The 26,119-nt window shown below is 34.1% G+C and overlaps 6 protein-coding genes and 1 pseudogene across 8 annotated transcripts in view; 6 read left to right on the forward strand and 1 right to left on the reverse strand.

The window, feature by feature from the left end:
- LOC135129832 (serine protease snake-like) overlaps nucleotides 1-18,302 on the forward strand; it is a 30,803-nt gene extending 12,501 nt beyond the window's left edge. The window contains exons 2-7 of one of the 3 annotated variants that reach the window (XM_064057100.1): nucleotides 4,041-4,229; nucleotides 4,527-4,606; nucleotides 4,659-4,771; nucleotides 4,915-5,338; nucleotides 5,394-5,624; nucleotides 5,679-6,317. In XM_064057100.1, the coding sequence (XP_063913170.1) occupies nucleotides 4,041-4,229; nucleotides 4,527-4,606; nucleotides 4,659-4,771; nucleotides 4,915-5,338; nucleotides 5,394-5,585 (998 nt within the window). In that variant the 3' untranslated portion in view covers nucleotides 5,586-5,624; nucleotides 5,679-6,317. Of the gene's footprint in view, nucleotides 1-4,040; nucleotides 4,230-4,526; nucleotides 4,607-4,658; nucleotides 4,772-4,914; nucleotides 5,339-5,393; nucleotides 6,318-17,834 lie in introns of those variants that run through there. The other 2 variants (XM_064057098.1, XM_064057099.1) reach the window with 2 other exon arrangements.
- On the forward strand, nucleotides 1,638-16,607 carry LOC135129837 (serine protease snake-like). The gene is made up of 6 exons (XM_064057106.1): nucleotides 1,638-1,676; nucleotides 12,645-12,836; nucleotides 15,201-15,259; nucleotides 15,309-15,415; nucleotides 15,467-15,893; nucleotides 15,943-16,607. Exons 3-6 carry the CDS (start codon nucleotides 15,257-15,259, stop codon nucleotides 16,126-16,128), a joined length of 723 nt encoding a protein of 240 aa, XP_063913176.1. The 5' UTR covers nucleotides 1,638-1,676; nucleotides 12,645-12,836; nucleotides 15,201-15,256; the 3' UTR covers nucleotides 16,129-16,607.
- LOC135130136 (serine protease snake-like) lies at nucleotides 9,085-11,069 on the forward strand. The gene is made up of 7 exons (XM_064057468.1): nucleotides 9,085-9,222; nucleotides 9,342-9,485; nucleotides 9,556-9,747; nucleotides 9,931-10,010; nucleotides 10,063-10,175; nucleotides 10,257-10,653; nucleotides 10,709-11,069. Exons 2-7 carry the CDS (start codon nucleotides 9,383-9,385, stop codon nucleotides 10,922-10,924), a joined length of 1,101 nt encoding a protein of 366 aa, XP_063913538.1. The 5' UTR covers nucleotides 9,085-9,222; nucleotides 9,342-9,382; the 3' UTR covers nucleotides 10,925-11,069.
- LOC135129835 (serine protease snake-like) lies at nucleotides 16,490-17,352 on the forward strand. Its single transcript, XM_064057103.1, has 4 exons — nucleotides 16,490-16,606; nucleotides 16,672-16,863; nucleotides 17,048-17,127; nucleotides 17,180-17,352. Exons 1-4 carry the CDS (start codon nucleotides 16,507-16,509, stop codon nucleotides 17,291-17,293), a joined length of 486 nt encoding a protein of 161 aa, XP_063913173.1. The 5' UTR covers nucleotides 16,490-16,506; the 3' UTR covers nucleotides 17,294-17,352.
- Nucleotides 18,303-18,337: 35 nt separating the features above from the next.
- Nucleotides 18,338-20,692, forward strand: LOC135129838 (serine protease snake-like; annotated as a pseudogene).
- A 119-nt stretch (nucleotides 20,693-20,811) lies between these two features.
- On the forward strand, nucleotides 20,812-24,151 carry LOC135129834 (serine protease snake-like). Its single transcript, XM_064057102.1, has 6 exons — nucleotides 20,812-20,955; nucleotides 21,021-21,212; nucleotides 21,396-21,475; nucleotides 21,528-21,640; nucleotides 21,722-22,127; nucleotides 22,183-24,151. Exons 1-6 carry the CDS (start codon nucleotides 20,856-20,858, stop codon nucleotides 22,411-22,413), a joined length of 1,122 nt encoding a protein of 373 aa, XP_063913172.1. The 5' UTR covers nucleotides 20,812-20,855; the 3' UTR covers nucleotides 22,414-24,151.
- Nucleotides 24,105-24,976, reverse strand: LOC135129836 (uncharacterized). The gene is made up of 4 exons (XM_064057104.1): nucleotides 24,753-24,976; nucleotides 24,608-24,707; nucleotides 24,450-24,554; nucleotides 24,105-24,217 (listed from the first exon to the last, which is right to left on the reverse strand). The coding sequence occupies exons 1-4, from the start codon at nucleotides 24,950-24,952 to the stop codon at nucleotides 24,146-24,148; spliced, it is 477 nt and encodes a 158-aa protein (XP_063913174.1). The 5' UTR covers nucleotides 24,953-24,976; the 3' UTR covers nucleotides 24,105-24,145.
- Between the last annotated feature and the right edge of the window lie 1,143 nt (nucleotides 24,977-26,119).

The raw sequence follows: 26,119 nt of genomic DNA on the forward strand, positions 1-26,119 counted from the left end.
TTCGAATAACTAAAGAAAATTGAAATGAATAGGTTTTTATTCCATTTTATTATGCTATTTCTAAAATCAAAACATACTTAGTTGTCTTGAGATTGCTATTTCTAATATCGACAAACAATTAGTCCCTGAGATTTCTATTTCTAAATATCAAACAAAATTAAAATAAAGAAGTTTTTATTCTATTGTATACTATTTCCAAAATAAAAAAAGTAAACCTTGAGATTGCTACTTCTAAAAACGAAAAAATTCGATCTTCAGATATTTCTTATTCTGTTTTGTGTTATTTCAAAAATCGAAAAAAAATCCTTGACATAACTATCTCTGATACCAAAACACAATTACGTCCTGAGATTGCTACTTCTAAGAACTAAATACAATAGATCCCCAGTCATTTTTATTTATCTTGTATTATGCTATTTCTAAAATCGAAATATATCTAGCCCCTGAGATTTCTATTCCTAAAGTCGAAAGACGAATAACCCCCTAAATTGCTACTTTTAAAAACAACAGGTTCCTTATTCGTGTTATGCTATTTCTAAAATATATAGAATCACATTGAGCCCCTGAGATTTCTACTTTTAAAAACTAAACAAAATTGAAGAGGTTTTTATTCTATTATATGCTATTTCTAAAATCAAGACACATATATAGCTCTTAAGATTGCTATTTATAATATCGAAAGGTAATTAGTCTCTGAAATTTTTGCTTCTGACAACTAAACAAAATTAAAATGAAGAAGATTTTATTCTGTTGTGTCCTATTTCTAAAATCAAAACAAAATTATCCCTTGAGATCGACACTTCCAAAAACAAAACAAATTCGATCCTCAGACATTTCTTATTCTATATTGTGTTATTTCAAAAAGCGAACCACAACTATCCTTTGACATTACTACTTCTAAAATCAAAACACAATTTCGTTCTGAGATTGCTATCTCTAAGAACTAAACACAATCAATTTCCAGGCATTTGTTATTTTGTATTATGTCCTTCCTAAAGTCCAAACACATTTAACCCCTAGATCTCGCCTTCTAAAAACGAAACAAAATTGAAATTTCAAGTTTCTTTATTCTATTATATGCTATTTCTAAAATCGAAAGATTATTAACCCTCGAGATTGATGCGTCTAAAAATTCTAAAAGTTGAACACAGTTAGCTCTTAAGATTGCTATTTCTAATATCGAAAGACAGTTAGTCCCTGAGGTTTATATTTTTAAAAAAGAAACAAAATCATAATAAACCATTTTTTATTCTATCAACTGGAATTATTTATGTCCTTATTCTTGTCCAATATTTTCTCAGATCTAATAAATAATAATAAATATTTAATATACCGTGTGAATCAATAAGCTGCAGTCCTTAATATATCACTAATTATTATCATTAGATATAGAGATATTTGAGTAGCATACACTAAAATTATTCTCAAACTATACATATACGTGGTATTTCTAATACCAGGATCTAAAGTACATTGATATGATAATGATAACATTTTTGTAATCGTAAAATGTCACGAAACCTTACCACCTCCGATATCTTTTATTACGTTGAAGTTTAAAAAGTTTGCACATTTTATTTTCACAAATATGGCAAAACGAATCCTTTTTAATGAACTAATCCCAATTACACTGTCAATATTCCTATCAAACTCTCTTACGAGTGCATTGTGTGAAGGTACGTATTTATCATTATCTTTTATTAAATAAATTATGAATTACGATTATGTCGCTCCAGGGGAAATATGTACGGTCCCATCTACCCATGAATGCGGACCTTGCATTGAGATCTTCAATTGCAAATATGCCATGAACTTAAATCGTTGGTACCGAAATCCTGGAGTATGTGGCTTCAACGGAAACATTCCACTTGTGTGTTGCCCTATTCCGCCGAAACTGGAGGGTTTTCCTGGAGAGATAAGTATAAGAAGTAAGCAACTTAATTCTTCGTGTAGGTTTGAAAGAATTTTTCGATAGAGCTTTAATAAAATTCGTAATTTTGTTCCCAAAATTCTCGAATAATAATCACCTCTTCTCGTTTTTACTTTCCGAGCGTAAGCTAAGGAAGTATTGTAATCAAGTCCATCGGACGAATTTTTTAAACCTGTGTGAGTTTTTGGATAAACACTTATAGTATGTCAACTTTTAACAGAATGCGGTGAATATTATTTCATCTCTAAAAACGTAGCATACATGATAGGAGGCTTGCAAGCTAAATCTCAAGAATTTCCTCACATGGTAGTAAAACCAATATTTCCAAATAAAAATTTCTCAGGGTTTATTTTAGGCAGCGGTTGGTTATGGCAAAATTAAAATGGTATGGCTATGTGGAGGAAGTCTGATCAGTCATCGTTTCGTTCTAAGTGCCGCACACTGCGCAGAAGTTACAAACTTGTAAGTAGCTACTTATACTAAACACTTTAATCCAAAAACTAATTTTTGTACTCAGGGGGCCAGTAGAGTGGATTATTTTGGGAGCCGTAACTTTGCAAAACCCAAACGAATGCGAACACTGCCAAGTCTTCAAAATTAGCAAAATTTATGTACACCCGAAATACAAAATTTCTTCGTACTACCATGACCTCGCTTTATTCAAAACGGAACGACAAGTTCATTTTATGTCTCATATAAAGCCAGCTTGTTTACAAGTGCCAGGGGATGTTTTATTTACGGAATTAGAGGCAATTGGATGGGGTAAAACGGGTTTATTTGATAGAGTAAGCGATCATTTATTGAAGGCCGATTTGTCTGTTGTCAATCATAGTACCTGTGCCAAAAGATACGCCGATGTTGTTCGAACCAGGAAATTGACCCAAGGTATTTTAGATGAATTTCAAATCTGCGCAGGAAGTGCTGAGGGAAAGGACACGTGTTCGGTAATAACTATACCAGGTATACTAAAACAAAAGTTGCATGAGTTAGATTATAGGGTGACTCGGGAGGACCACTGCATTATAAATTATTCAGAATACGCACTGTTAATAATCATTTTGTCGTCGCAGGAATTACTTCCTTTGGAAAAGGATGTGGTGGCAACAACAGTGTTGGGGTTTACACAAGAGTGTCAGCTTATGTTAGGTGGATAGAAAATATAGTTTGGAGGGAAGACGACTAATTTTATTGAGAAAAAATTCTTGTAACGGCGTTTTCGTCACCTATAAATAATACAATTTTATCATGAAAGTTTGTTGTAATGCGTTTTCTAACTCAATAAAATAAAAGCATAATTATTACTTTCATTAATGTTTTAAGTATTTGCCGGTTGTCCCAACCAGCACCTAATAATTAAAACAAAACAAATCATAACGATTAATAAAATTGTTAAGATTTTCAAATATACAAAAAGTCGAAGATGAAAAACAAATAAGTGTATATAAGGGTATATGCAAAGTGTTAAAATTCCACATAAGTTCATCATTTGACATTTGCTTGAAAAGTCCTCGGACAGAACAGGTGGCAATCCCAACATTTTCGTTCGCAGTTTGATAGATAGTTACTTAAATGGTCGTAGAAAAAAGTGGTCACTTTACATAAACATTTGCGCGAAAAAAAAAGTCTAGTAGATCAGATATAACAGATAGATAAGAAGAAGAAACCACTATTCTTGTATTATACAAGTTGTGGAACATGGAAATATATAAAATTAGTTAAAATGACCTTTTTACAATACTCTCGAGTAACAAACAATTATTATCAGTCCAAAAGTAAAATACTTACTATTTATGTTCATTACTTGTATCTAAAGTATATAGATTAATATGCCAATGATAACATTTTTGTAATCGTAAAATGTCACGAAACCTTACCACCTCCGATATTTTTAATTACGGCGCAGTTCGAAAAGTTTGTGTTTTTTTGTTTCGATAAATATGACAATATGACAAAACGAATTTTTGAAATTATTTTTTATGAACTAGTCCCCCTAGTTTCAATTTCTTCATTATTATTATCAAACTGTCTTACGAGTGCTTTGTTTGAAGGTACGTATTTCTTATTTACCTTTTATTAAGATATGAATTAAGAATTTCAATTGTTACACCAGGGGAAAAGTGTACAGCTCCAATAACCCATGGAAAGGGTCTTTGTACTGAAGTCTATAATTGCAAATATGCCCTCAAATTAATTCGTAGTAGACGAAATCCGGGATTATGCGGCTTTAAGGGAAACACTCCTCTTGTTTGCTGCCCTTTGCCGTCAAAGCTGAACCTTCCTGGAGCTTTAAGTGTAAAAAGTAAGTAAAAAACGGCCTTAAATTATTTAAAATGAATTTTCTCATTTCTGAAGCACGGCATGGTTGCATGTTGAGGCAAATTTTTCAATAAAAATATAATTAGTAACTTTTAAGTAAGTGCAATTCGTAAGGTCTCTTAATTCTCTCGTCTCGGGTGGCGTGAGATTGCGGCTCTCTACTCTCCAGCACTAACGTAGTTACGGCTTAGTAAACGGCTTAGTACTCGAAGTAGTAGATGGGTGTATTTTTGATGAATCATTTTGCAAAATTTTGAAACTAACATCAATGAATTTGCAGAATGTAGGGAATATGACGATCCTAATTCTGAGGCACTTGCTTTCGGGGAAAAAGCTGTTTTTGAAGAGTTTCCTCACATGGTATGAGTTCCAACTGAAACTGTCATAAAATATTCTGAGTTCATCATTGTAGGCAGCCATTGGTTATGGCACACGCGAAACGGACATTGCATGGTTATGTGGAGGAAGTTTAATTAGTCACAAATTTGTACTTAGTGCTGCGCATTGTGCGTATGATCAAGAGTAGTAAGTATCAGTTATAGCATGTTCAATAAATTTCTTGCCAGTTGCGTATCGCTGAACGTGTATTATAAGTGTAACCTATTATATAGAATCATTTATAGACACTCTTTACTTTTCATATACTTCTAATTTATATTTTAAAATAGTAAAGAAGCTCAGTGGATTCGTCTTGGAGCCCTAGATCTCAACAACAACGTCAAAACCAACCCTCGAACCATGAAAACCGTGAAAATCAGCCAGATTTACCCACATCCAAATTATAAATATCCTTCGTATTATTATGACATCGCTTTATTCGAAATGAATGAAACTGACAAAATTTTTTATCCGGCGTGTTTACATCCGTATCAAAATCTTCCCAACACGAATTTGCAAGTTACTGGATGGGGTACTGAAAGCTATTTAGGTTCACGCAGTAGCCATTTATTGAAAGCAACTTTGAGTATGGTAGATCACAAAAAATGTGCTAGGAGATATAAAAGTTATGTCGAACGAAGGAAATTGGAAGCAGGTATTTTGGACGAGATTCACATATGCGCTGGTGATGCAGAGGGTAGAGATACTTGCCAAGTAAGTTTTATTGACCCATGTATAAATAGAGCAGAAATTAAGTGCTAAATTCTAGGGCGATTCTGGGGGACCACTTCATTATAAAGTCTACTCGGGGACCGCAGCAGAGGGGCATTTTGTTCTTGTAGGAATTACTTCGTTTGGCCAACCATGCGGTTGGAAAAATAGTATCGGTGTCTATACAAGAGTATCAGCCTTCATTGAATGGATTGAAAATATTGTTTGGCCACAAAATGACTACAAATAAATTGTACTTTATACTTTATTGTAACCAAGGGATTTGAAGGTGATTTTTAATACATAAAAATATCGTTGAAGCGGCATAAATAAAACCACGCAGCCCCTGCGCCATGGGGGCGCAAATTTCGAGGGGACGCGGATTATGGCAGTTTGGACCAAAGCAAAGCAAGATACAGGATGAAGTTATTAAATCCTTAACTATAAAGGATTCCGAAACTAAACAGGACCACTCCAAATTGATGCTGAATAATACTAGTAGTAAAGACGATGACTGGTCTATAGCCGGTAAGAAAAAACATAAAAACCCCATGATGAAGTCCAATAGCAGACAACCAAAAATTGTTGGCCAATCCAAAGAACAACAGACAATAAAAACACTCCCTAAATTGGCATTTATCTATGTGTCCCGACTACATCCGGACACATTACCAACTAATATAGAATAATTATTAAAACCTAAGTTTCCAGAAGTAAAGTGTATGGGAGAAAATCTGTCTAAATTCCCGCAACATTATGCCTCTTACAAGTTAAGTGTTCATCTTGAAAATTGTAACCAAGCAATGGATCCACTAATATGGCCATATGGATGTCATGTATCAAGGTTTTTTCACAGAAGACCAATGAAAACTCTACCAGTGTAAAAACACATCAATCTGAGAAGGATCTTAAAGATGGTGCTGCACAGCTCCTTCACATCTTAATTATTAACATTCAATCGATTAAAAATAAATTAAATGAGTTATAAGTTATTCTTCATACGGAAGATATCCAACTGGTTGGTGTATCCGAACACTGGCTAAATGACTACGAATCAAACTCTTTGACTTTGGAAAACTACTCTGTTTGGGCACATTTTTTTAGAAGCAATGATTTGCATGGAGGTTTCATGATCCTGACGAAAAAGAAACTAACTTGTGTACCACTTCCTTCATGCATGAAATATTCAGAAGAAAAAATGACAGAAATTGCTGGCGTGTCATTGCAAACTTTGGGTATAATTTTTATTAATATTTATCGGCCCCCAGCAGGAAATTTAAACTGTTTCTTGGAAAATTTGAGTAAAGTTTTAGGCGAAATTGACATTCCTCACACAAATGTAGTGATATCAGGAGACTTCAATGTCAAATTTTACACCAAAAATCCTATGAGAACTAGACTTTGTGATTTTATGAATAGTTTCGGTCTTATACCTTTAGTAAATTTTCCAACCAGAAAGGCGAACTGTCTAGATAACGTGTTCACAAATATCGATCTTAAGTATTGTAATTGTAAACCACTGAATACTCTACTTTCTGTAGTCTTAAGTAATCAGACAATCTATCACACGACAAAAATGTATAGGCCGATTACGGCTCTCGGTAAATTCAGTCTATATCATTCACTTAATACAGTTGACTGGTCCTTTATTGGGAATAGTAATCAAGACATTAATGATAAATTTCTATGTTTTATAAATATAATATCTGATCATGTCAATAGGTATTTTCCTACAAGACTGTTCAATGGTAGCAATAAGCCAAATCGTGACAATGGTTTACTGAAAATTTGGCCTGAATGAAAAATATTTTACGAACACTTGTAGATATTGACAAAATTGTTAATAGTAGTGAGTCTAGGCAAATAAAGAATAACTACAGGAAACTGTATAGAGAAGAAATTAGGCTTAGTAGAATAAATTTCAATAAACAAACTATTGATTCCGCAAATAATAAAAGTAAAGCTCTATGGAATATTGTCAACAAGTATCGTGACAGCACTTCTAGTAAAAATACTGATATGTTGAACTGTATTCGAACATGTGATGATTTTAATATCTATTTTACTAATGTTGCATCTAATTTAGTCAATAATCTATCTCCTTCTCGTGATGATCCAATAATGTTAATGAGTGAGAGTATGTCCGTTCCTAAAAACTGTATGTCTAATTTTAGTTTTTGCCAGATTTCCGGTGCAACTGTTAGAGATGTGATAAACTCTATAAAAAATAGTAGATCCAACGATATATATGGACTAAATGTTACGATCATAAAAAGCATCAAAGACATTTTGATCTCCCCTTTAACTAAACTAATTAACATTTGGATTGTGCAATCAGTATTTCCTAGCTGTCTGAAGATTGCTAGAGTTGTTCCCATACATAAGAAAGGTGATATAAACGACACTTCCAACTATAGGCCGATCTCTATTCTTCCACTATTTTCTAAGATCTTGGAAAAAATCTTGTATAATCAATTAAGTAATTATCTCGAAATTAACTACTTGCTGTCACCTTCACAGCATGGATTCCGGAAGAACCACTCTACGGTTGGAGCAGTGCTAGATTTTATCAGAGAGGTTGGTAATGTTTTGGAAGATGGCGGAATAACAGCAGTGTCCTTTCTTGATCTTACTAAGGCATTCGATTGCGTCCATCACCTGACGCTATTGAGAAAATTATATATGTACAATTTAAGTCCCTGTTGTTGCAGATTATTGTCATCTTTCATAAGTGACAGATCTCAGTTAGTTTCCATAAATTCAAAACGGTCTGAGCAACTGCCAGTTTTGCATGGGGTACCTCAAGTCCTTGGACCTCTTTTGTTCCTAATGTACATTAACGATCTTCCAATGTATATGAGAACTCACTGCAAGAGCATTCTATATGCAGATGACACGACTTTGATTTGCAGTGGAAGGGATCTTTTACAGGTACTCACAGACCAGGCTATGGCACAATCAAAGACCCAAAGTTGGTTCGTCGCTAACAGATTAATAGTAAATACATCAAAAATTGTAAGAATGTTATTCTCCCTAAAGAAAAGAATACAGGTTCCCGATGACTTTGTAACATCTATGTTAATGTTAATTTGAGTAATTACATATGTCATAATCATATCCATAATTATAATACACGATACAGTGAACACTTATGTTTAAAGAAAACTAGACTGACAAAGTCTCGTAATTGTGTTGAATACCTAGGCATTAAATTCTATAATGCTTTACCTCAGAACATTCGGGAGTTAAATGGACAAAATTTTAAATCTGTCATTAAAGAAAATTTAACAGGGTTCGCGTTATATTCATGGGATGACTACTTCCATATAAGTCAAAATTTTAAGCCTACTTAGAGAGTGGTTGTATGTAAATGTCATATTTTTTTAGAATCTTATGTGCTTTGTTTTTATATTTTATACTTGTGTCTGTATTTTCTAAATGTAATATTTTGACGACCCAATGTACTTATATTGTATGCTAAAGGGTAGAACAAAATTATTATTATTATTATTATTATAGATTCTTAATGATATTATTTTTGTTGAGACCCCGTTTTTTCCTGTTATGATTAAGATTCACTCAGAAATCACTGAACAACACAAGTTGAATTATTTTATCCAAGAGGGCCTGGTTGTAAGTAATAACTTTCATCACAATGTCGTAGATACATCTACATACACGTATGTAGTTACTTGCATGCTTAAATATCATTTGATAATTTAAATAGCAGAGAAATGTACAACAATCAAACAGTCCAGTAGATCAGACGACATTTAGGCAGGAAAAGAAAACCAATATTTTCGTGTTCTACAAGTTGTGGAACATAGAAAAAATAAAATTCGTCAACTTCCTAGGCTTACTCTTGAGTAACAATGGTCAGTCCAAAGGTAAATACTTGTTATTTATGTTTATTACGTGCATCAAAAATACGATAATATTATAATGATAACATTTTTGTAATCGTACAATGTCACCTGACCTTACCACCTCCGATATCTTTTATTAGGTCGCAGTTCGAAAAGTTTGTCCATTTTTATTTTCACAAATATGAGAAAACGACTTCTTGCAATTATTTCGTATGATATAATCCCCCTAGTTTCAATTTCTTCAGTATTATTATCAAACTGTCTTACGAGTGCATTGTTCGAAGGTAAGTAAGGTAATATATGCTTATTTATATTTTATTACATAAATTAAGAATTTCGATTATATTACTTCAGGGGAAAACTGTACGGTTCGAATAAACCATGAAGAGGGTCGTTGTATTAGAGTAGATGATTGTCAACATGCCCTCAAACAAATTCGTAGTAGAATAAATCTTGGAGCATGTGGTTTTAAGGGAAACGATCCACTTGTGTGTTGCCCTTTGCCGTCAAAAATGGAGGATATTCCTGGAACCTTAAGTGTAACAAGTAAGTAAAAAATAGAACTTTATTCGTAAGTGCAATTTTCTCGTCTCGGATCGCGTTAAATTGCGGCTCTCTGCTCAGTCGGTGCCAACATATTTATCCTACATTATAAACAATATTGTTACGTACATGTCTCAAAAACTGCTTTTGTTGTAAAATTTCCGTTTGACACCAATAATTTTGCAGAATGTATGGGCTATGACGACTTTTTACTTGAAAGGCTCTTTCACGGCGAACAAGTTCCTCTTCACAAGTTTTCTCACATGGTAGGAGTTCTAACTGAATCTGTCATAAAATATTCTGAGTTTATCACTGTAGGCAGCTATTGGTTATGACAAACATGAAACGGACATTGCATGGTTATGTAGAGGAACTTTAATTAGTTACAACTTTGTACTTGGTGCTGCGCATTGTGCGTATAATCAAAAGTAGTAAGTAGTTAGGTAACGCATGTTTAATAAGCTTGTTCGTTGCTTTATCAATCATGTACATAAATTTATATTTTAAAACAGTAAAGAGGCTCAATGGATACGTCTTGGTGCCTTAGATCTCAAAAACAACACCGAAACCAACCGTCGAACTGTAAAAATCAATGAGATTTACACACATCCAAATTATAAATATCCTTCGTATTATTATGACATCGCTCTATTCAAAATGGATAAAAATTACTATGGTTATAAGCCGGCTTGTTTACATCCGAATTATAATCTTTCCCACGAGAATTTGCAAATCACTGGATGGACTAGTGGAAGCTATTCAGATACAAACAGTAAAAAAGCAACTTTGAGTCTGGTAGATCGTAAAACATGTGCTAAGAGATATAAAAGTGTTGCCAAAACAAGGAAACTGAAATCAGGTATTTTGGACAAGATTCAGATATGCGCTAGTTATGCAAATACTTGCCAAGTAAGTTTTATTGACTTTTGTGTAAATGGAGCAAAAATTAGGTGGTGAATTCTAGGGTAATTCTGGGGGAGCCCTTCATTATAGAGTCGATCCGAAGAGTCCAAGGCAGGGTCATTTTGTTATTGCAGGAATTACTTCCTTTGGCAAACCCTGCGGCAGAAAAAACAGTATTGGTGTCTACACAAGAGTATCAGCCTTCATTGGATGGATCGAAGACATGGTTTGGCGACAAAATGAAGATAACTTGGATTTTGACATTGATATAAAATAATAGGTTTTTCTAGTTGAAAGAACCCAACGTAAACGTAAAAAAACGTGTTTAATAAGACTCTTGCTTCTTTTTTTATGGTTTATTACTTTGATGTTCTACATTATACAAATTATATCTATGTAGTCTACAAAAATAGAAGAATAATTGACACAAATCATTAAAATTTATTGAATAATTACTTATTTACATTTACATTTATATTCAAAGTAACACACATATCCCCCTTTGATATTTTTTGACTTCGGTGTGATTGATACGAGCCAGTATCTTCGACGTCATTAATTTTCAAGTTCGTTAATTCACAACATCTACATGCACCAGTGCATCCTAAAATAATTCATAATTTATACCTAATATTGCTGCAGGTAAGCGAAGAAAAATGTTGCTGGCCCGGTGGGAATCGAACCCAACGTCTTCCGCTTGCCGGGCGGGTGCCTTGACCACTAAACTACAGAGGTGCAAAAAAAGTTTACCTTAATCATCAAACAGTGTTCATCAGGTGCACTTCTCAGGAATTCTTCAACATGTTCCGACACTTTTGGTTTCTTTATTTTGTATCCTTTAGAAACACTTCAAAAAAGCCGTCAATTTGCCGTATTTTGATTGTCCTTACTTGGCGTTTTTCTCTCCACATATTAAATCCAGCAATTTTTTTTCTTAATATTTGTTACACTCGTCTTACTGGCGTTGGGCATGATCAGATAAATTTTGGTTACGAATAAATTTTAATCCATGTTCTGTAAGTCTATTTTTTGCGGTGACCAGTATACAATATACATACTACATATCACAATATACATTTAAAAAAATTTCTGAGTAAAATTTTGAGATAACGTTCTGAAATTTTTAGTGCGAGTTAAGAGACGAGTTTTAATTAGCTTTTTAATGTTGAAGCACACCTTACTTTCGTGGTAATCAGTCCAGTAAGTCAGATAACATGTAGATAAGAAAAAGAAACCAATATTTTCGTATTCTACAAGTTGTGGAACATAGAAAAACATAAAACCGGTCAAAATGACGCTTTTACATTATTCTTGAGGTGGAACCAATTATCAGTCCAAAAGCTAATACTTGTTATTTATGTTTATTAAATACACTGCCAGACAAAAACTCGGACACTTGAATTTTTTGTGGTTACCTGCAATTGGTCGAACTTTTGTAAAAAACATTCTAAAAACAAGACATTAGTTAAGTTTACTGGTTTAATAAACTTATTTTTAAAAAGAACTTTTATTTTTACGCACAATTTTTATTTTTCCACTTGATTATTTATTATTGGATTATTAAATATTCATTATTCACAATTATTCACTTAAATATTTTTGTTTTTAAATTATAACACTAAACATAAAGGTAAAGTTAGAAATATTTGAGCATCCGAGTTTTTTTGTCTGGCAGTGTATTTGCATCTAAAGTATATACAATAATAAGATAATGATAACTTTTTTGTAATCGTAAAATGTCACGTAACCTTGCCACCTCCGATATCTGCTATTACGTTCCAGGTCGAAAAAGTTGTACATTTTTATTTTCAGCAATATGACGGAACGAATCATTACAATTATTTTTTATGAACTCATTCCTCTAATTTCAGTTTCTTCCGTGATTACACTGTCATTATTATTGTCAAATTCTCTTACGAGTGCATTGTGTGAAGGTCCGTATTTTTGTTATTTATCTTTCATTAAATAAATTAGGAATTACGATAATGTCACTCCAGGGGAAATATGTGCGGTTCCATTTACCCATGAAGACGGAGTTTGTATTGACATATGTTATTGCAAATATGCCATCAACTTAATCCGTTGCGGAAAAAATCCTGGAATATGCGGCTTAAAGGGAAACATTCCACTTGTGTGTTGCCCTATTCCGTCAAAACTGGAGGATCTTCCTGGAGATTTAAGCATAAGGAGTAAGTAAAATGTAACATTTTCATTTCTAAAATTTCGGGGAAGTCAAGTAGATCATTCTAAAAATAGATCATCCTTAATGCATCAGTAGGGGAAATGTGCCTAAAATGATCCCCTCAGGTCAAATGATTCCTATCAATTGTAAGAAAATTTGTGGCTCCATCTACCAAACATAACTGTCATTTGATTAAGCGCTCTGTAATTAGTAGCTTCTGAAAGTTTGATGGCGTTCTGTGTATTCTGCACAGTTTTGTGCCAAAATATGTAAAATAAGCACCTCTGATCTAAGGTAAGATATATTTTAAAAGTCTATTACTTCCATTTGAAAGGTCTTATAGCGGTGGTAGTTGTTTTGACAGAATTAGATACATTTCAGTCGTAGGTTAGTTATGATTTTTTTACCGCATATAAAAATTGAAGGTTAGTTTACAATTTTTGAATGCGGATATGCTACCTAAGGCGAAATGATCCCTTTTTCTTGAGACAAAATTATCCCGGATCATTGGGCGGGGCTAGTACCTGCTAAGATAAGACTGATTTTTGCAAATCATATACCCTCTAAGAAAAGAGAGGGTGGGTGGGCGGGGCTAGTACTTGCTAAGATAACACTGATTTTTGCAGATAACATATCCTCTAACCCCGCCCACCTACTCTTTATTTTCTTTGAGGGAATACCATTTGCCAATATCAGTTTTATATTAGTAAGTACTAACCCCACCCACCCGCCCGTTATTTTTTTAGAATGTATGTTATTTGCCAATATCAGCCTTATCTTGCCAAGCACTAGCTCGGCCCATCCGCCCTTTATCTTGTTAGAGGGCTAGTACCTAATAAGATAAGACTGATTTTCGCAAATGACATATCCTCCAAGAAAAGAGAGGGTGGGTGGGCGGGGCTACTACCTGCTAAGATAAGACTGATTTTTGCAGATGACATATCCTCTAACCCCGCCCACCCACCCTTTAGTTTCTTCGAGGGAATACCATTTGCCAATACCAGTTTTATCTTAGCAGTTACTAGCCCCACCCACCTACTACCTGCTAAAATAAAACTGATTTTCGCAAATGAAATACCCTCTAAGAGAGGAGAGGGAGGGTGGGTGGAGCTAGTACCTCTTAAGACGGGGAAATTTAAATAATTTAAAAGAATTTTAGGGATTTTCGTGTTCTATTTTTGGGAAATTCTCAGTCTTAAGAGGTACTAATCCCAGTCACCCGCCGTCACTTTTCTTAAAGGGTATCTCATTTGCCAAAATCAATTTTATATTAGCAAGTATTAGCCCCACCCACCCACCCTCTCTTTTCTTAGAGGGTATATCATTTGCCAAATTCAGTTTTATCTTAGCAGGTAGTAGGCCCGCCCACCCGCCCTCTCTTTTCTTAAAGGCTATATCATTTGCCAAATTCAGTCTTATCTTAGCACTTACTAACCCCACCCATCCACCCTCTTTTTTCTTAGAGTGTATGTCATTTGCCAAATTCAGTTTTATCTTAGCAGTTACTAGTCCCACCCACCCACCCTCTCTTTGCTTAGAGGGTATATCATTTGCCAAATTCAGTCTTATCCTAGCAGTTACTAGCCCCACCCACCCACCCTCTCTTTTCTTAGAGGGTATATCATTTGCCAAATTCAGTTTTATCTTAGCAGGTAGTAGGCCCGCCCACCCGCCCTCTCTTTTCTTGGAGGGTATCCCATTTGGCAAAATTAGTCTTATCTTAGCACGTACTGATGACTAAAGTATTGTCTCAAACTCTTCCAGAAATTATACGCCCCGTATTTTCGGTGCTTTTCAAACTTTTTTTGTTTATTTTTTTTTAAGAATTTTTTTTTTTTTTGAAATAAAATATTTATCAGTTATGTCATGATTTGATTTTTCTTGTTGATGCTGTCCCCTTATGGTCAAAATTCAAAGGGATCATTATGCCCATGCCGAGGGATCATTTTACCTATGGGGATGCCTAAAATGATCTTTTTGTAAGGTCTTAGAAAAACGTTAATAACTTTTTTTATAATTATCGAATCACCAATTGGCTTATACTGTTACCTAGATAAATCAATGTTCTTACAAATAATGCTACAGTTTTACATGAATAATAATAATTTGTATTTTTAAAACAATTTCTCCCTTAGGGGAATCATTTTAGGCACCTTTCCCCTACTTAACAATATTTAGGATAAAAATAGCTCAAACGCAACACAATTATTTTGTTCCCAGAACTCCTGAATAAGCATCTCATCCTCCCTTTTTACTTTTCAAGCGTAAGCTAAGGAAGTATTGTAATTGAGTCCATCGGGCGAATTTTTGGTTCAACACTTATGAGTATATTAATTTTTAACAGAATGCAACGAATATTATTACGTTTCAGAACACAAACAATACATCCTGCTCGGCTTGAGAGCTAAATTTCGGGAATTTCCTCACATGGTAGGAAAACCAATATTTCCAAATAAGAATTTCTCAGGCTTTATTTTAGGCAGCGGTCGGTTATGGCGAAACTAAAATTGCATGGTCATGTGGAGGAAGTCTGATCAGCCATCGTTTCGTTCTAAGTGCTGCACACTGTGCAGAATCCATAGAACTGTAAGTTCTAATACTTAGAAAATTAACCAAATAACTCATTTTTGTACTCAGGGGACCAGCATTGTGGCTCCGTTTGGGAGACCTAACCTTAACAAACACCATCAAAGACGCAAACTCTGAAGTCTTCAAAATCAGCGAAGTTCATATACACCCGAAATATAGAATCTCTTCGTATTATCACGACATCGCTTTATTCAAAACGGAACGACAAGTTCATTTTATGTCTCATATAAAGCCAGCTTGTTTGCAAGTGCCAAGGAATTTTTCTATTACGAATTTAGAAGCAATTGGGTGGGGCAGAACGGGTTTTCTTGATGAAGGAAGCGGTCATTTATTGAAGGCCGATTTGTCTGTTGTCAATCATAGTACCTGTGCCAAAAGATACGCCGATGTTGCTCGAACCAGGAAATTGACCGAAAGTATTTTAGATGAATTTCAAATCTGCGCAGGAAGTTCTGAGGGAAAAGACACGTGTCTGGTAATACACCGGGTATGCTAAAATAAAAGTTGCATGGGTTGGATTCTAGGGTGACTCGGGAGGACCACTACATTATGAATTATACAGAATACACACTGTTGATAATCATTTTGTCGTCGCAGGAATTACTTCCTTTGGAAAAGGATGTGGTGGCAACAATAGTGTTGGGGTTTACACAAGAGTGTCTGCTTACGTTAGGTGGATAGAAAATATAGTTTGGAAAGAAGATGACTAATTTTATTAAGAAAAAAATCTCGTCAACTGTGAAGAATACAATTTTATCATGAAAGTACATTGTAATGAATTTTGCAAATAAATAAAATAAAAGCACATACAAAGAAAAAGAAACCAATATTCTCGTATTGTACAAGTTGTGGAACATAGAAAAACGTAAAATTGGTCAAAATGACCTTTTTACAATACTCTTGAGGAGCAGACAGTTATCTGTCCAAAATGAAATACTTGTTATTTATGTTTAATACGTGCATCAAAAATACAATAATATTATAATGATAATATTTTTGTAATCATACCAAGTCACCTAACCTTACCACCTCCGATATCTTTTATTACGTCGCAGTTCGAAAAGTTTGTCCACTTTTTTTTCACAAATATGAGAAAACGAATTCTTGCAATTTTCTTTGATATAATCCCCCTAGTTTCAATTTCTTCAGTATTATTATCAAACTGTCTTACGAGTGCATTGTTCGAAGGTAGGTAATATGTGCTTATTTACATGTTATTACGTAAATTAAGAATTTCGATTATGTTACTGCAGGAGAAAACTGTACGGTTCGATTAAACCATGAAGAGGGTCGTTGTATTAAAGTACGTGATTGCCAATATGCCCTCAGACTAATTCGTAGTAGACGAAACCCTGGAGCATGTGGCTTTAAGGGAAACGATCCACTTGTGTGTTGCCCTTTGTCGTCAAAAATGAAGGATCTTCCTGGAACCTTAAGTGTAACAAGTAAGTAAAAAAGCAGAACTTTATTCGTAAGTGCAATTTTCTCGTCTCGGATCGCGTGCAATTGCGGCTCTCTGCGCAGTCGGTGCCACCATATTTATTCCACATTATACACAATATCGTTACGTACATATCTTAAATACTGCTTTTGTTGTAAAATTTCCGTTTGACACCAATAATTTTGCAGAATGTATGGGCTATGACGACGTTTTAATTGAAAGACTATTTCTCGGTGAACAAGTTCCTCTTCACAAGTTTTCTCACATGGTAGGAGTTCTAATTGAAACTGTCATAAAATATTCTTAGTTTATCACTGCAGGCAGCCATTGGTTATGGCAAATATGAAACGTACATTCCATGGTTATGTGGAGGAAGTTTAATTAGTTACAACTTTGTACTGAGTGCTGCGCATTGTGCGTATAATCAAGAGTAGTAAGTAGTTAGGTAACGCATGTTTAATAACCTTGTTCGTTGCTTTATCAATCATGTACATAAATTTATATTTTAAAACAGTAAAGAGGCTCAATGGATACGTCTTGGTGCCTTAGATCTCAAAAACACCATCGAAGCCAACCATCGAACTGTAAAAATCAGTCAGATTTACACACATCCAAATTATAAATATCCTTCCTATTACTATGACATCGCTCTATTCAAAATGGATAGAAATTACTATGCTTATAAACCGGCTTGTTTACATCCGTATCATAATCTTCCCCACGAGAATTTGCTAATCATTGGATGGACTAATGAAAGTAATTCAGGAACAACCAGGGGCTATATATTGAATGCAACTTTGAGTCTGGTGGATCGTAAAACATGTGCTAAGAGATATAAAAGTGTAGCCAAAACAAGGAAACTGAAATCAGGTATTTTGGACAAGATTCAGATATGCGCTAGTGATGCAAATACTTGCCAAGTAGGTTTTATTGACCTTTGTGTAAATTGAGCAAAAATTAAGTGCTGAATTATAGGGTGATTCTGGGGGACCTCTTCATTATAGAGTCGATCCGAAGAGTCCAAGGCAGGGTCATTTTGTTATTGTAGGAATTACTTCCTTTGGCAAACCCTGCGGTAGAAAAAATAGTATTGGTGTCTATACAAGAGTATCAGCCTTCATTGGTTGGATCGAAGATATTGTTTGGCGACAAAATGAAGATAACTTGGAACCTGATGATTTTGACATTGATATAGAATACTCCTAATAGTTTTCCCAGCTGAAAGAACCTATCGTAAACGTAAAAAAAACGTGTTTAAAACTCTTGCTCTTTATTTTATGGTTTATTTATTAGTTATTGTAAACGCAAGCCATAAAGTAGATTTGAATGAGATTTGTGCTAATACGGACAATGAACGATATCCAGAATAATATTTTGACGATATTAAATTGTAATATATCCGAGCATACAAATCTTAGTACTTTTAGACAGTCGCCTGGAAAAATAATTATGAAAATATAATATTAAAAGATCTATTCAGGTTATACCTGTCATTAATTTCTTAAAACTGTAATGTCTGTCACTCAGTTTTATGCTGATTATAGGAAAATAGCAATTCTGTAACAGTACCTACACCCCTATCGGAAGTCACTAAAATCTTTTGGTTTTTATCCTTTTATGACTCTTGTTCAGAAGTTGTTGTGAGTCCAAAAGAAAGTTTATGTTCAGTTAAAACATTATCTGCCGAAAGAAACCACACAACTGAAGGTACGTTTCTATTATATTTATATTTAGTACAAATTTAACAATCAATATTACCAGAAAGCATAAACTGTTTCACGAATGTTAATATCGACTTTTTTCTTAGAGTGTATGTCATTTGCCAAATTCAGTTTTATCTTAGCAGTTACTAGCCCCACCCACCCACCCTCTCTTTGCTTAGAGGGTATATCATTTGCCAAATTCAGTCTTATCCTAGCAGTTACTAGCCCCACCCACCCACCCTCTCTTTTCTTTTCTTAGGGGGTATATCATTTGCCAAATTCAGATTTATCTTAGCAGGTAGTAGGCCCGCCCACCCGCCCTCTCTTTTCTTGGAGGGTATCCCATTTGGCAAAATTAGTCTTATCTTAGCACGTACTGATGACTAAAGTATTGTCTCAAACTCTTCCAGAAATTATACATCCCGTATTTTCGGTGCTTTTCAAACTTTTTTTGCTTATTTTTTTTTAAGAATTTATTTTTTTGAAATAAAATATTTATCAGTTATGTCATGATTTGATTTTTCTTGTTGATGCTGTCCCCTTATGGTCAAAATTCAAAGGGATCATTATGCCCATGCCGAGAGATCATTTTACCTATGGAGATGCCTAAAATGATCCTTTTGTAAGGTCCTGGAAAAACGTTAATAACTTTTTTTATAATTATCGAATCACCAATTGGCTTATACTGTTACCTAGATAAATCAATGTTCTTACAAATAATGCTACAGTTTTACATGAATAATAATAATTTGTATTTTTTAAAGAATTTCTCCCTTAGGGGGATCATTTTAGGCACCTTTCCCCTACTTAACAATATTTAGGATAAAAATAGCTCAAACGCAACACAATTATTTTGTTCCCAGAACTTCTGAATAAGCATCTCATCCTCCCTTTTTACTTTTCAAGCGTAAGCTAAGGAAGTATTGTAATCGAGTCCATCGGGCGAATTTTTGGTTAAACACTTATGAGTATATTAATTTTTAACAGAATGCAACGAATATTATTACGTCTCAGAACACAGACAATACATCCTGCTCGGCTTGAGAGCTAAATTTCGGGAATTTCCTCACATGGTAGGAAAACCAATACTTCCAAATAAGAATTTCTCAGGCTTTATTTTAGGCAGCGGTCGGTTATGGCGAAACTAAAATTGCATGGTCATGTGGAGGAAGTCTGATTAGCCATCGTTTCGTTCTAAGTGCTGCACACTGCGCAGAATCCATAGAACTGTAAGTACCTATACTTAGCAAATTAACCAAAAAACTAATTTTTGTACTCAGGGGACCAGCATTGTGGCTCCGCCTGGGAGACCTAACCTTGACAAACACCATCAAAGACGCAAACTCTCAAGTCTTCAAAATCAGCGAAGTTCATGTTCACCCGAAATATAGAATCTCTTCGTATTACCACGACATCGCTTTATTCAAAACGGAACGAGAAGTTCATTTTATGTCTCATATAAAGCCAGCTTGTTTGCAAGTGCCAAGGAATTTTTCTATTACGAATTTAGAAGCAATTGGGTGGGGCAGAACGGGTTTTCTTGATGAAGGAAGCGGTCATTTATTGAAGGCCGATTTGTCTGTTGTGAATCATAGTACCTGTGCCAAAAACCGAAAGTATTTTAGATGAATTTCAAATCTGCGCAGGAAGTTCTGAGGGAAAAGACACGTGTCTGGTAATATACCAGGTATGGTATACTAAAACAAAAGTTGCATGAGTTGGATTATAGGGTGACTCGGGAGGACCACTACATTATGAATTATACAGAATACACACTGTTGATAATCATTTTGTCGTCGCAGGAATTACTTCCTTTGGAAAAGGATGTGGTGGCAACAATAGTGTTGGGGTTTACACAAGAGTGTCAGCTTACGTTAAGTGGATAGAAAATATAGTTTGGAAAGAAGATGACTAATTTTATTAAGAAAAAAATCTCGTCAACTGTGAATAATACAATTTTATCATGAAAGTACATTGTAATGAATTTTGCAAATAAATAAAATAAAAGCACATACAAAGAAAAAGAAACCAATATTCTCGTATTGTACAAGTTGTGGAACATAGAAAAACGTAAAATTGGTCAAAATGACCTTTTTACAATACTCTTGAGGAGCAGACAGTTATCTGTCCAAAATGAAATACTTGTTATTTATGTTTAATACGTGCATCAAAAATACAATAATATTATAATGATAATATTTTTGTAATCATACCAAGTCACCTAACCTTACCACCTCCGATATCTTTTATTACGTCGCAGTTCGAAAAGTTTGTCCACTTTTTTTTCACAAATATGAGAAAAGGAATTCTTGCAATTTTCTTTGATATAATCCCCCTAGTTTCAATTTCTTCAGTATTATTATCAAACTGTCTTACGAGTGCATTGTTTGAAGGTAGGTAATATATGCTTATTTACATGTTATTACGTAAATTAAGAATTTCGATTATGTTACTCCAGGAGAAAACTGTACGGTTCGATTAAACCATGAAGAGGGTCGTTGTATTAAAGTACATGATTGCCAATATGCCCTCAAACTAATTCGTAGTAGACGAAACCCTGGAGCATGTGGCTTTAAGGGAAACGATCCATTCGTGTGTTGCCCTTTGTCGTCAAAAATGAAGGATCTTCCTGGAACCTTAAGTGTAACAAGTAAGTAAAAAATAGAACTTTATTCGTAAGTGCAATTTTCTCGTCTCGGATCGCGTGTATTTGCGGCTCTCTGCGCAGTCGGTGCCACCATATTTATCCCACATTATAAACAATATCGTTACGTACATGTCTTACGTACTGCTTTTGTTGTAAAATTTCCGTTTGACACCAATAATTTTGCAGAATGTATGGGCTATGACGACGTTTTAATTGAAAGACTATTTCTCGGCGAACAAGTTCCTCTTCACAAGTTTTCTCACATGGTAGGAGTTCTAACTGAAACTGTCATAAAATATTCTTAGTTTATCACTGCAGGCAGCCATTGGTTATGGCAAATATGAAACGTACATTCCATGGTTATGTGGAGGAAGTTTAATTAGTTACAACTTTGTACTGAGTGCTGCGCATTGTGCGTATAATCAAGAGTAGTAAGTAGTTAGGTAACGCATGTTTAATAACCTTGTTCGTTGCTTTATCAATCATGTACATAAATTTATATTTTAAAACAGTAAAGAGGCTCAATGGATACGTCTTGGTGCCTTAGATCTCAAAAACACCATCGAAGCCAACCATCGAACTGTAAAAATCAGTCAGATTTACACACATCCAAATTATAAATATCCTTCCTATTACTATGACATCGCTCTATTCAAAATGGATAGAAATTACTATGCTTATAAACCGGCTTGTTTACATCCGTATCATAATCTTCCCCACGAGAATTTGCTAATCATTGGATGGACTAATGAAAGTAATTCAGGAACAACCAGGGGCTATATATTGAATGCAACTTTGAGTCTGGTGGATCGTAAAACATGTGCTAAGAGATATAAAAGTGTAGCCAAAACAAGGAAACTGAAATCAGGTATTTTGGACAAGATTCAGATATGCGCTAGTGATGCAAATACTTGCCAAGTAGGTTTTATTGACCTTTGTGTAAATTGAGCAAAAATTAAGTGCTGAATTATAGGGTGATTCTGGGGGACCTCTTCATTATAGAGTCGATCCGAAGAGTCCAAGGCAGGGTCATTTTGTTATTGTAGGAATTACTTCCTTTGGCAAACCCTGCCGTAGAAAAAATAGTATTGGTGTCTATACAAGAGTATCAGCCTTCATTGGTTGGATCGAAGATATTGTTTGGCGACAAAATGAAGATAACTTGGAACCTGATGATTTTGACATTGATATAGAATACTCCTAATAGTTTTCCCAGCTGAAAGAACCTATCGTAAACGTAAAAAAAACGTGTTTAAAACTCTTGCTCTTTATTTTATGGTTTATTTATTAGTTATTGTAAACGCAAGCCATAAAGTAGATTTGAATGAGATTTGTGCTAATACGGACAATGAACGATATCCAGAATAATATTTTGACGATATTAAATTGTAATATATCCGAGCATACAAATCTTAGTACTTTTAGACAGTCGCCTGGAAAAATAATTATGAAAATATAATATTAAAAGATCTATTCAGGTTATACCTGTCATTAATTTCTTAAAACTGTAATGTCTGTCACTCAGTTTTATGCTGATTATAGGAAAATAGCAATTCTGTAACAGTACCTACACCCCTATCGGAAGTCACTAAAATCTTTTGGTTTTTATCCTTTTATGACTCTTGTTCAGAAGTTGTTGTGAGTCCAAAAGAAAGTTTATGTTCAGTTAAAACATTATCTGCCGAAAGAAACCACACAACTGAAGGTACGTTTCTATTATATTTATATTTAGTACAAATTTAACAATCAATATTACCAGAAAGCATAAACTGTTTCACGAATGTTAATATCGACTGTCTAAAAAATATTTAAAAAAGTATATAATACTAACAAAAAAAAACCTTGAGACGCTTTATTTCGTCTAATTCTTGTATTGATCGAGGTCACACAACAGCAAAAAACTTTTTCATTTCAAAAAGCAGTCTAAATCAATCAAGGGTTCATTACGATGGTGCTTAAGATAATTACAGAACTACGAATAAGTTTTAGAAACAAACACAAAGCAAAAACATTTAAATACAGTAGAGAAACACATTAACGTAAGGATAATTTCGTCAGAACATTTCGAACTTTTTGTTCGTACGTTTTTTTAAAGTGGGCGAAATGTGACTTAGTAACGGAAAATTAGTTGACAGATTTGGAGATTTTATGATGATGCTTTATTGAGTGTAATATTACAAAATTGTTAAGTAAAAATTTGAAATAGCATAACTAGAAGTTCTTATTGGAATAAATATACAGGGTGAATATTATAATAACGGGACCCTGACCAAATTTCAATGCAACACCAAATACATATCTCGTATCTAACACTGTATTATCCATTCACGATCTTTATATAGTAAAGTAGACTTTGATATTTTTCCTTTAAGTTGGATAAACTGATTTGATTATTTAGTTTTTTGTCTGTCAGTAATCTGATTGACATTTGTTTTGAGCTGGATTGCCACTTTTCTACTTCATTTATTAGATCAGAATTATTAGACGCAATTTTTTAATCAAGCAACTGATGGATGTATGTTGTGTTGCATTGAAAATTGGTCAGCGTCCCGTTATTATAATACTCACCCTGTATATCAGGTTTCTCCATGTCGGTGTGTAAAAATTACAAAACAAGTGCATGCTGCTAAAAAAAATTTTTTTTAATCTAACTAAAACATATTTATGTACATTAAATGGCCACTATCTCGGACACATCTACTAAGATCTAGGAGTTGAATTTTATCTACTTTATACAATTATTATAAATTTAAATTCATCCTTGTAAACACAGTCCCAATTGAATAAATACCTCTAACAATCCAAAAATTAAAAAATAAAACAAACTGTGTTCATCAGAGGCTGAGTCTTACCGCAAGTCCTAACTTGTAATTTACAGAATAATTTTCGGAACATTGTATCTTTCTCTCTGTCATTATATTCATGGCGAAAATAGACTATAATTTTTTGTTTGTCTTATTAAAGTTGTACCATTTGACTTCGTTCACGACAGAGGCCATCTCTTTCATCTAAAATTCGTTGAAGTTAGAGTTGTGAAAACGTGTTTAGATCCATTTTGGTCCAGTAACATGTAATTATTTTATTAATATAACTGGACCAAAATGGATCTAGACACATTGTAACAGTGTTGGTTGAAGCAAAAACATCCAATTTTCCTTCGAATCGAGTGTCTACTTGAGGCAACATTTTATCAAATTTGGGACACTCGGTATAGATTTATAATCTCGTGTAAAACGGTACCTGTGTTTCGGTGGCTTGACCGGCCTCGATCGCACCACAGAAAGTCAAAATGACAGCCAAACCTGTTATAGTTTGTCGTGGATAGTATTCCGGAGTAATTTTTCCCTAAAACTATACCTGTCAATTTTGACTATTTAAAACAAATAAGAAACACATACCGAAATCATAATTATAGCAAAACTGATACACAGAAGCCAACCTGATAAGCTAAAAAAGATTAGCTCGCGTTTTACTTCACTGCATTTCTGATTGTATGCTCTACAATTGAAGCTATAGAAGAAATTTTGACTCAATACAACTTACAATAAATATTCGTCCCATCTTCTGATACAAAATTTCAGTCTGTTTTCTATCGTTGCTTGATACTCTTCATCATCGAACAGTTTCTTTTCATCTATGTTCAAGGAACAGTCACTTATGTTTACAATATACTCATTCAGTAACATAATTTGGTATCTTAGGTGTTGAGTGTAGTAGATGATTTGTAACACATGAACAATCATCGAATATCCACTGAAGATAAAAGTAGCTTTATATAAAATCGCCAAAACAAGATATTTATCAGGAAAGTAATCTTTGATGAATCTCAACACAAAAAACCATTCCAAGTCGTGAGAAAGGTTAACTGCAAATAAAATGGAGCCACACAAGGCAGCTAAAACTGTGGCGACAATATAAATCGTTATGTATTTTACTCCAAAACGAATTTTCTTTTCAACTTTTTCGCCTGCATTATCTATTTCCCACAAGTAAAGATCGTCTTTCAAACCAGCCACCTTTTTGCTGTCGTACAATATCGTCCATATGGCCAGCATGGGCTACAAAAGTCTTTAAGTATATAGTGTGACGTCTCACGATACTTACCAAAAACTCTGCAAGGAACATAGTTGCATAAGGCATGATTTGCTTGGAATTGTAAACACAAGTTAAAAAGTAGATTTGGATGAAATTCATGAAACCACGTAAGATGAAAGTCATCCAAAAACCAATTTTACTGATTTTGAACTGCAATAAGTCAGATGCAAAAAATCGCAGCACTTTTAAACAGTCACCTGAAATAAATATACAATTGTTTTGCTTGGAACATTTACGTTTAACTGTGTTGTAAATATGGACCTGTCATGGCAGATTTGGAACTGTAGCAACTGTTATCATTAGTCATCTTAACAAATGGACACTATGTATTGTACAACTATATTATAAAAAATAGAGTTCCTGTTTTACACTTAAGTGTTACCAGACTGACAACCCGTGCCACATAACACAGATGTTTATTCTAGACTAGGAGGTATTGATTGCTAAGAGAAATATACTACATGTATAAACAATAAAATATGTAAAAATGACTAAATGTTAAGTTAATTTAGTTCGGTTATCGTGTCAAGGCCATACATACACAGACTACTCCATCTAAAAAACTTTATGAGGAGATATATCTGGTACCTCCATGTCATTACGATTTCTTAGTAATCGAGGTTTTAATTTTTGATGGGTGTATTACAGCGCTCTGAGTACACGAATTTGTATGAAAAAGCTTCTCCACGCAACAAAAAACATCTACAAACATAGGCTAAACAATGTTAGAAATTCTAAATACTGATTAACATTTGAATATTCATGAAACTCGTCATACAAAAAAAAAAACAAAACTGTGAGTATAAATTGTCAGA

Source organism: Zophobas morio, unplaced genomic scaffold (genome assembly GCF_036711695.1).
Source record: "Zophobas morio isolate AGI-343-1 ecotype UQ-CSIRO unplaced genomic scaffold, CSIRO_AGI_Zmor_V1 ptg000017l, whole genome shotgun sequence".
NCBI lineage: Eukaryota > Metazoa > Arthropoda > Insecta > Coleoptera > Tenebrionidae > Zophobas > Zophobas morio.

Excerpts from the sequence above, each read along its gene's own strand:
- LOC135130136 (XM_064057468.1), top strand. The coding sequence starts at position 9,383 with ATGAGAAAACGACTTCTTGCAATTATTTCGTATGATATAATCCCCCTA. Across the intron at positions 9,748-9,930 it reads TGGAACCTTAAGTGTAACAA|AATGTATGGGCTATGACGAC; the intron begins GTAAGTAAAAAA and ends ATAATTTTGCAG. Across the intron at positions 10,011-10,062 it reads TTCACAAGTTTTCTCACATG|GCAGCTATTGGTTATGACAA; the intron begins GTAGGAGTTCTA and ends TTATCACTGTAG.
- LOC135129837 (XM_064057106.1), top strand. Across the intron at positions 15,416-15,466 it reads TGTGCAGAATCCATAGAACT|GGGACCAGCATTGTGGCTCC; the intron begins GTAAGTTCTAAT and ends TTTTGTACTCAG. Across the intron at positions 15,894-15,942 it reads AGGGAAAAGACACGTGTCTG|GGTGACTCGGGAGGACCACT; the intron begins GTAATACACCGG and ends GTTGGATTCTAG.
- LOC135129835 (XM_064057103.1), top strand. The coding sequence starts at position 16,507 with ATGAGAAAACGAATTCTTGCAATTTTCTTTGATATAATCCCCCTAGTT. Across the intron at positions 16,607-16,671 it reads TACGAGTGCATTGTTCGAAG|GAGAAAACTGTACGGTTCGA; the intron begins GTAGGTAATATG and ends ATGTTACTGCAG. Across the intron at positions 17,128-17,179 it reads TTCACAAGTTTTCTCACATG|GCAGCCATTGGTTATGGCAA; the intron begins GTAGGAGTTCTA and ends TTATCACTGCAG.
- LOC135129834 (XM_064057102.1), top strand. The coding sequence starts at position 20,856 with ATGAGAAAAGGAATTCTTGCAATTTTCTTTGATATAATCCCCCTAGTT. Across the intron at positions 20,956-21,020 it reads TACGAGTGCATTGTTTGAAG|GAGAAAACTGTACGGTTCGA; the intron begins GTAGGTAATATA and ends ATGTTACTCCAG. Across the intron at positions 21,476-21,527 it reads TTCACAAGTTTTCTCACATG|GCAGCCATTGGTTATGGCAA; the intron begins GTAGGAGTTCTA and ends TTATCACTGCAG.
- LOC135129836 (XM_064057104.1), bottom strand. The coding sequence starts at position 24,952 with ATGATTGTTCATGTGTTACAAATCATCTACTACACTCAACACCTAAGA. Across the intron at positions 24,708-24,752 it reads AGATGGGACGAATATTTATT|AGCATACAATCAGAAATGCA; the intron begins GTAAGTTGTATT and ends CTTCAATTGTAG. Across the intron at positions 24,218-24,449 it reads GTCAAGCCACCGAAACACAG|ATGAAAGAGATGGCCTCTGT; the intron begins GTACCGTTTTAC and ends AACGAATTTTAG.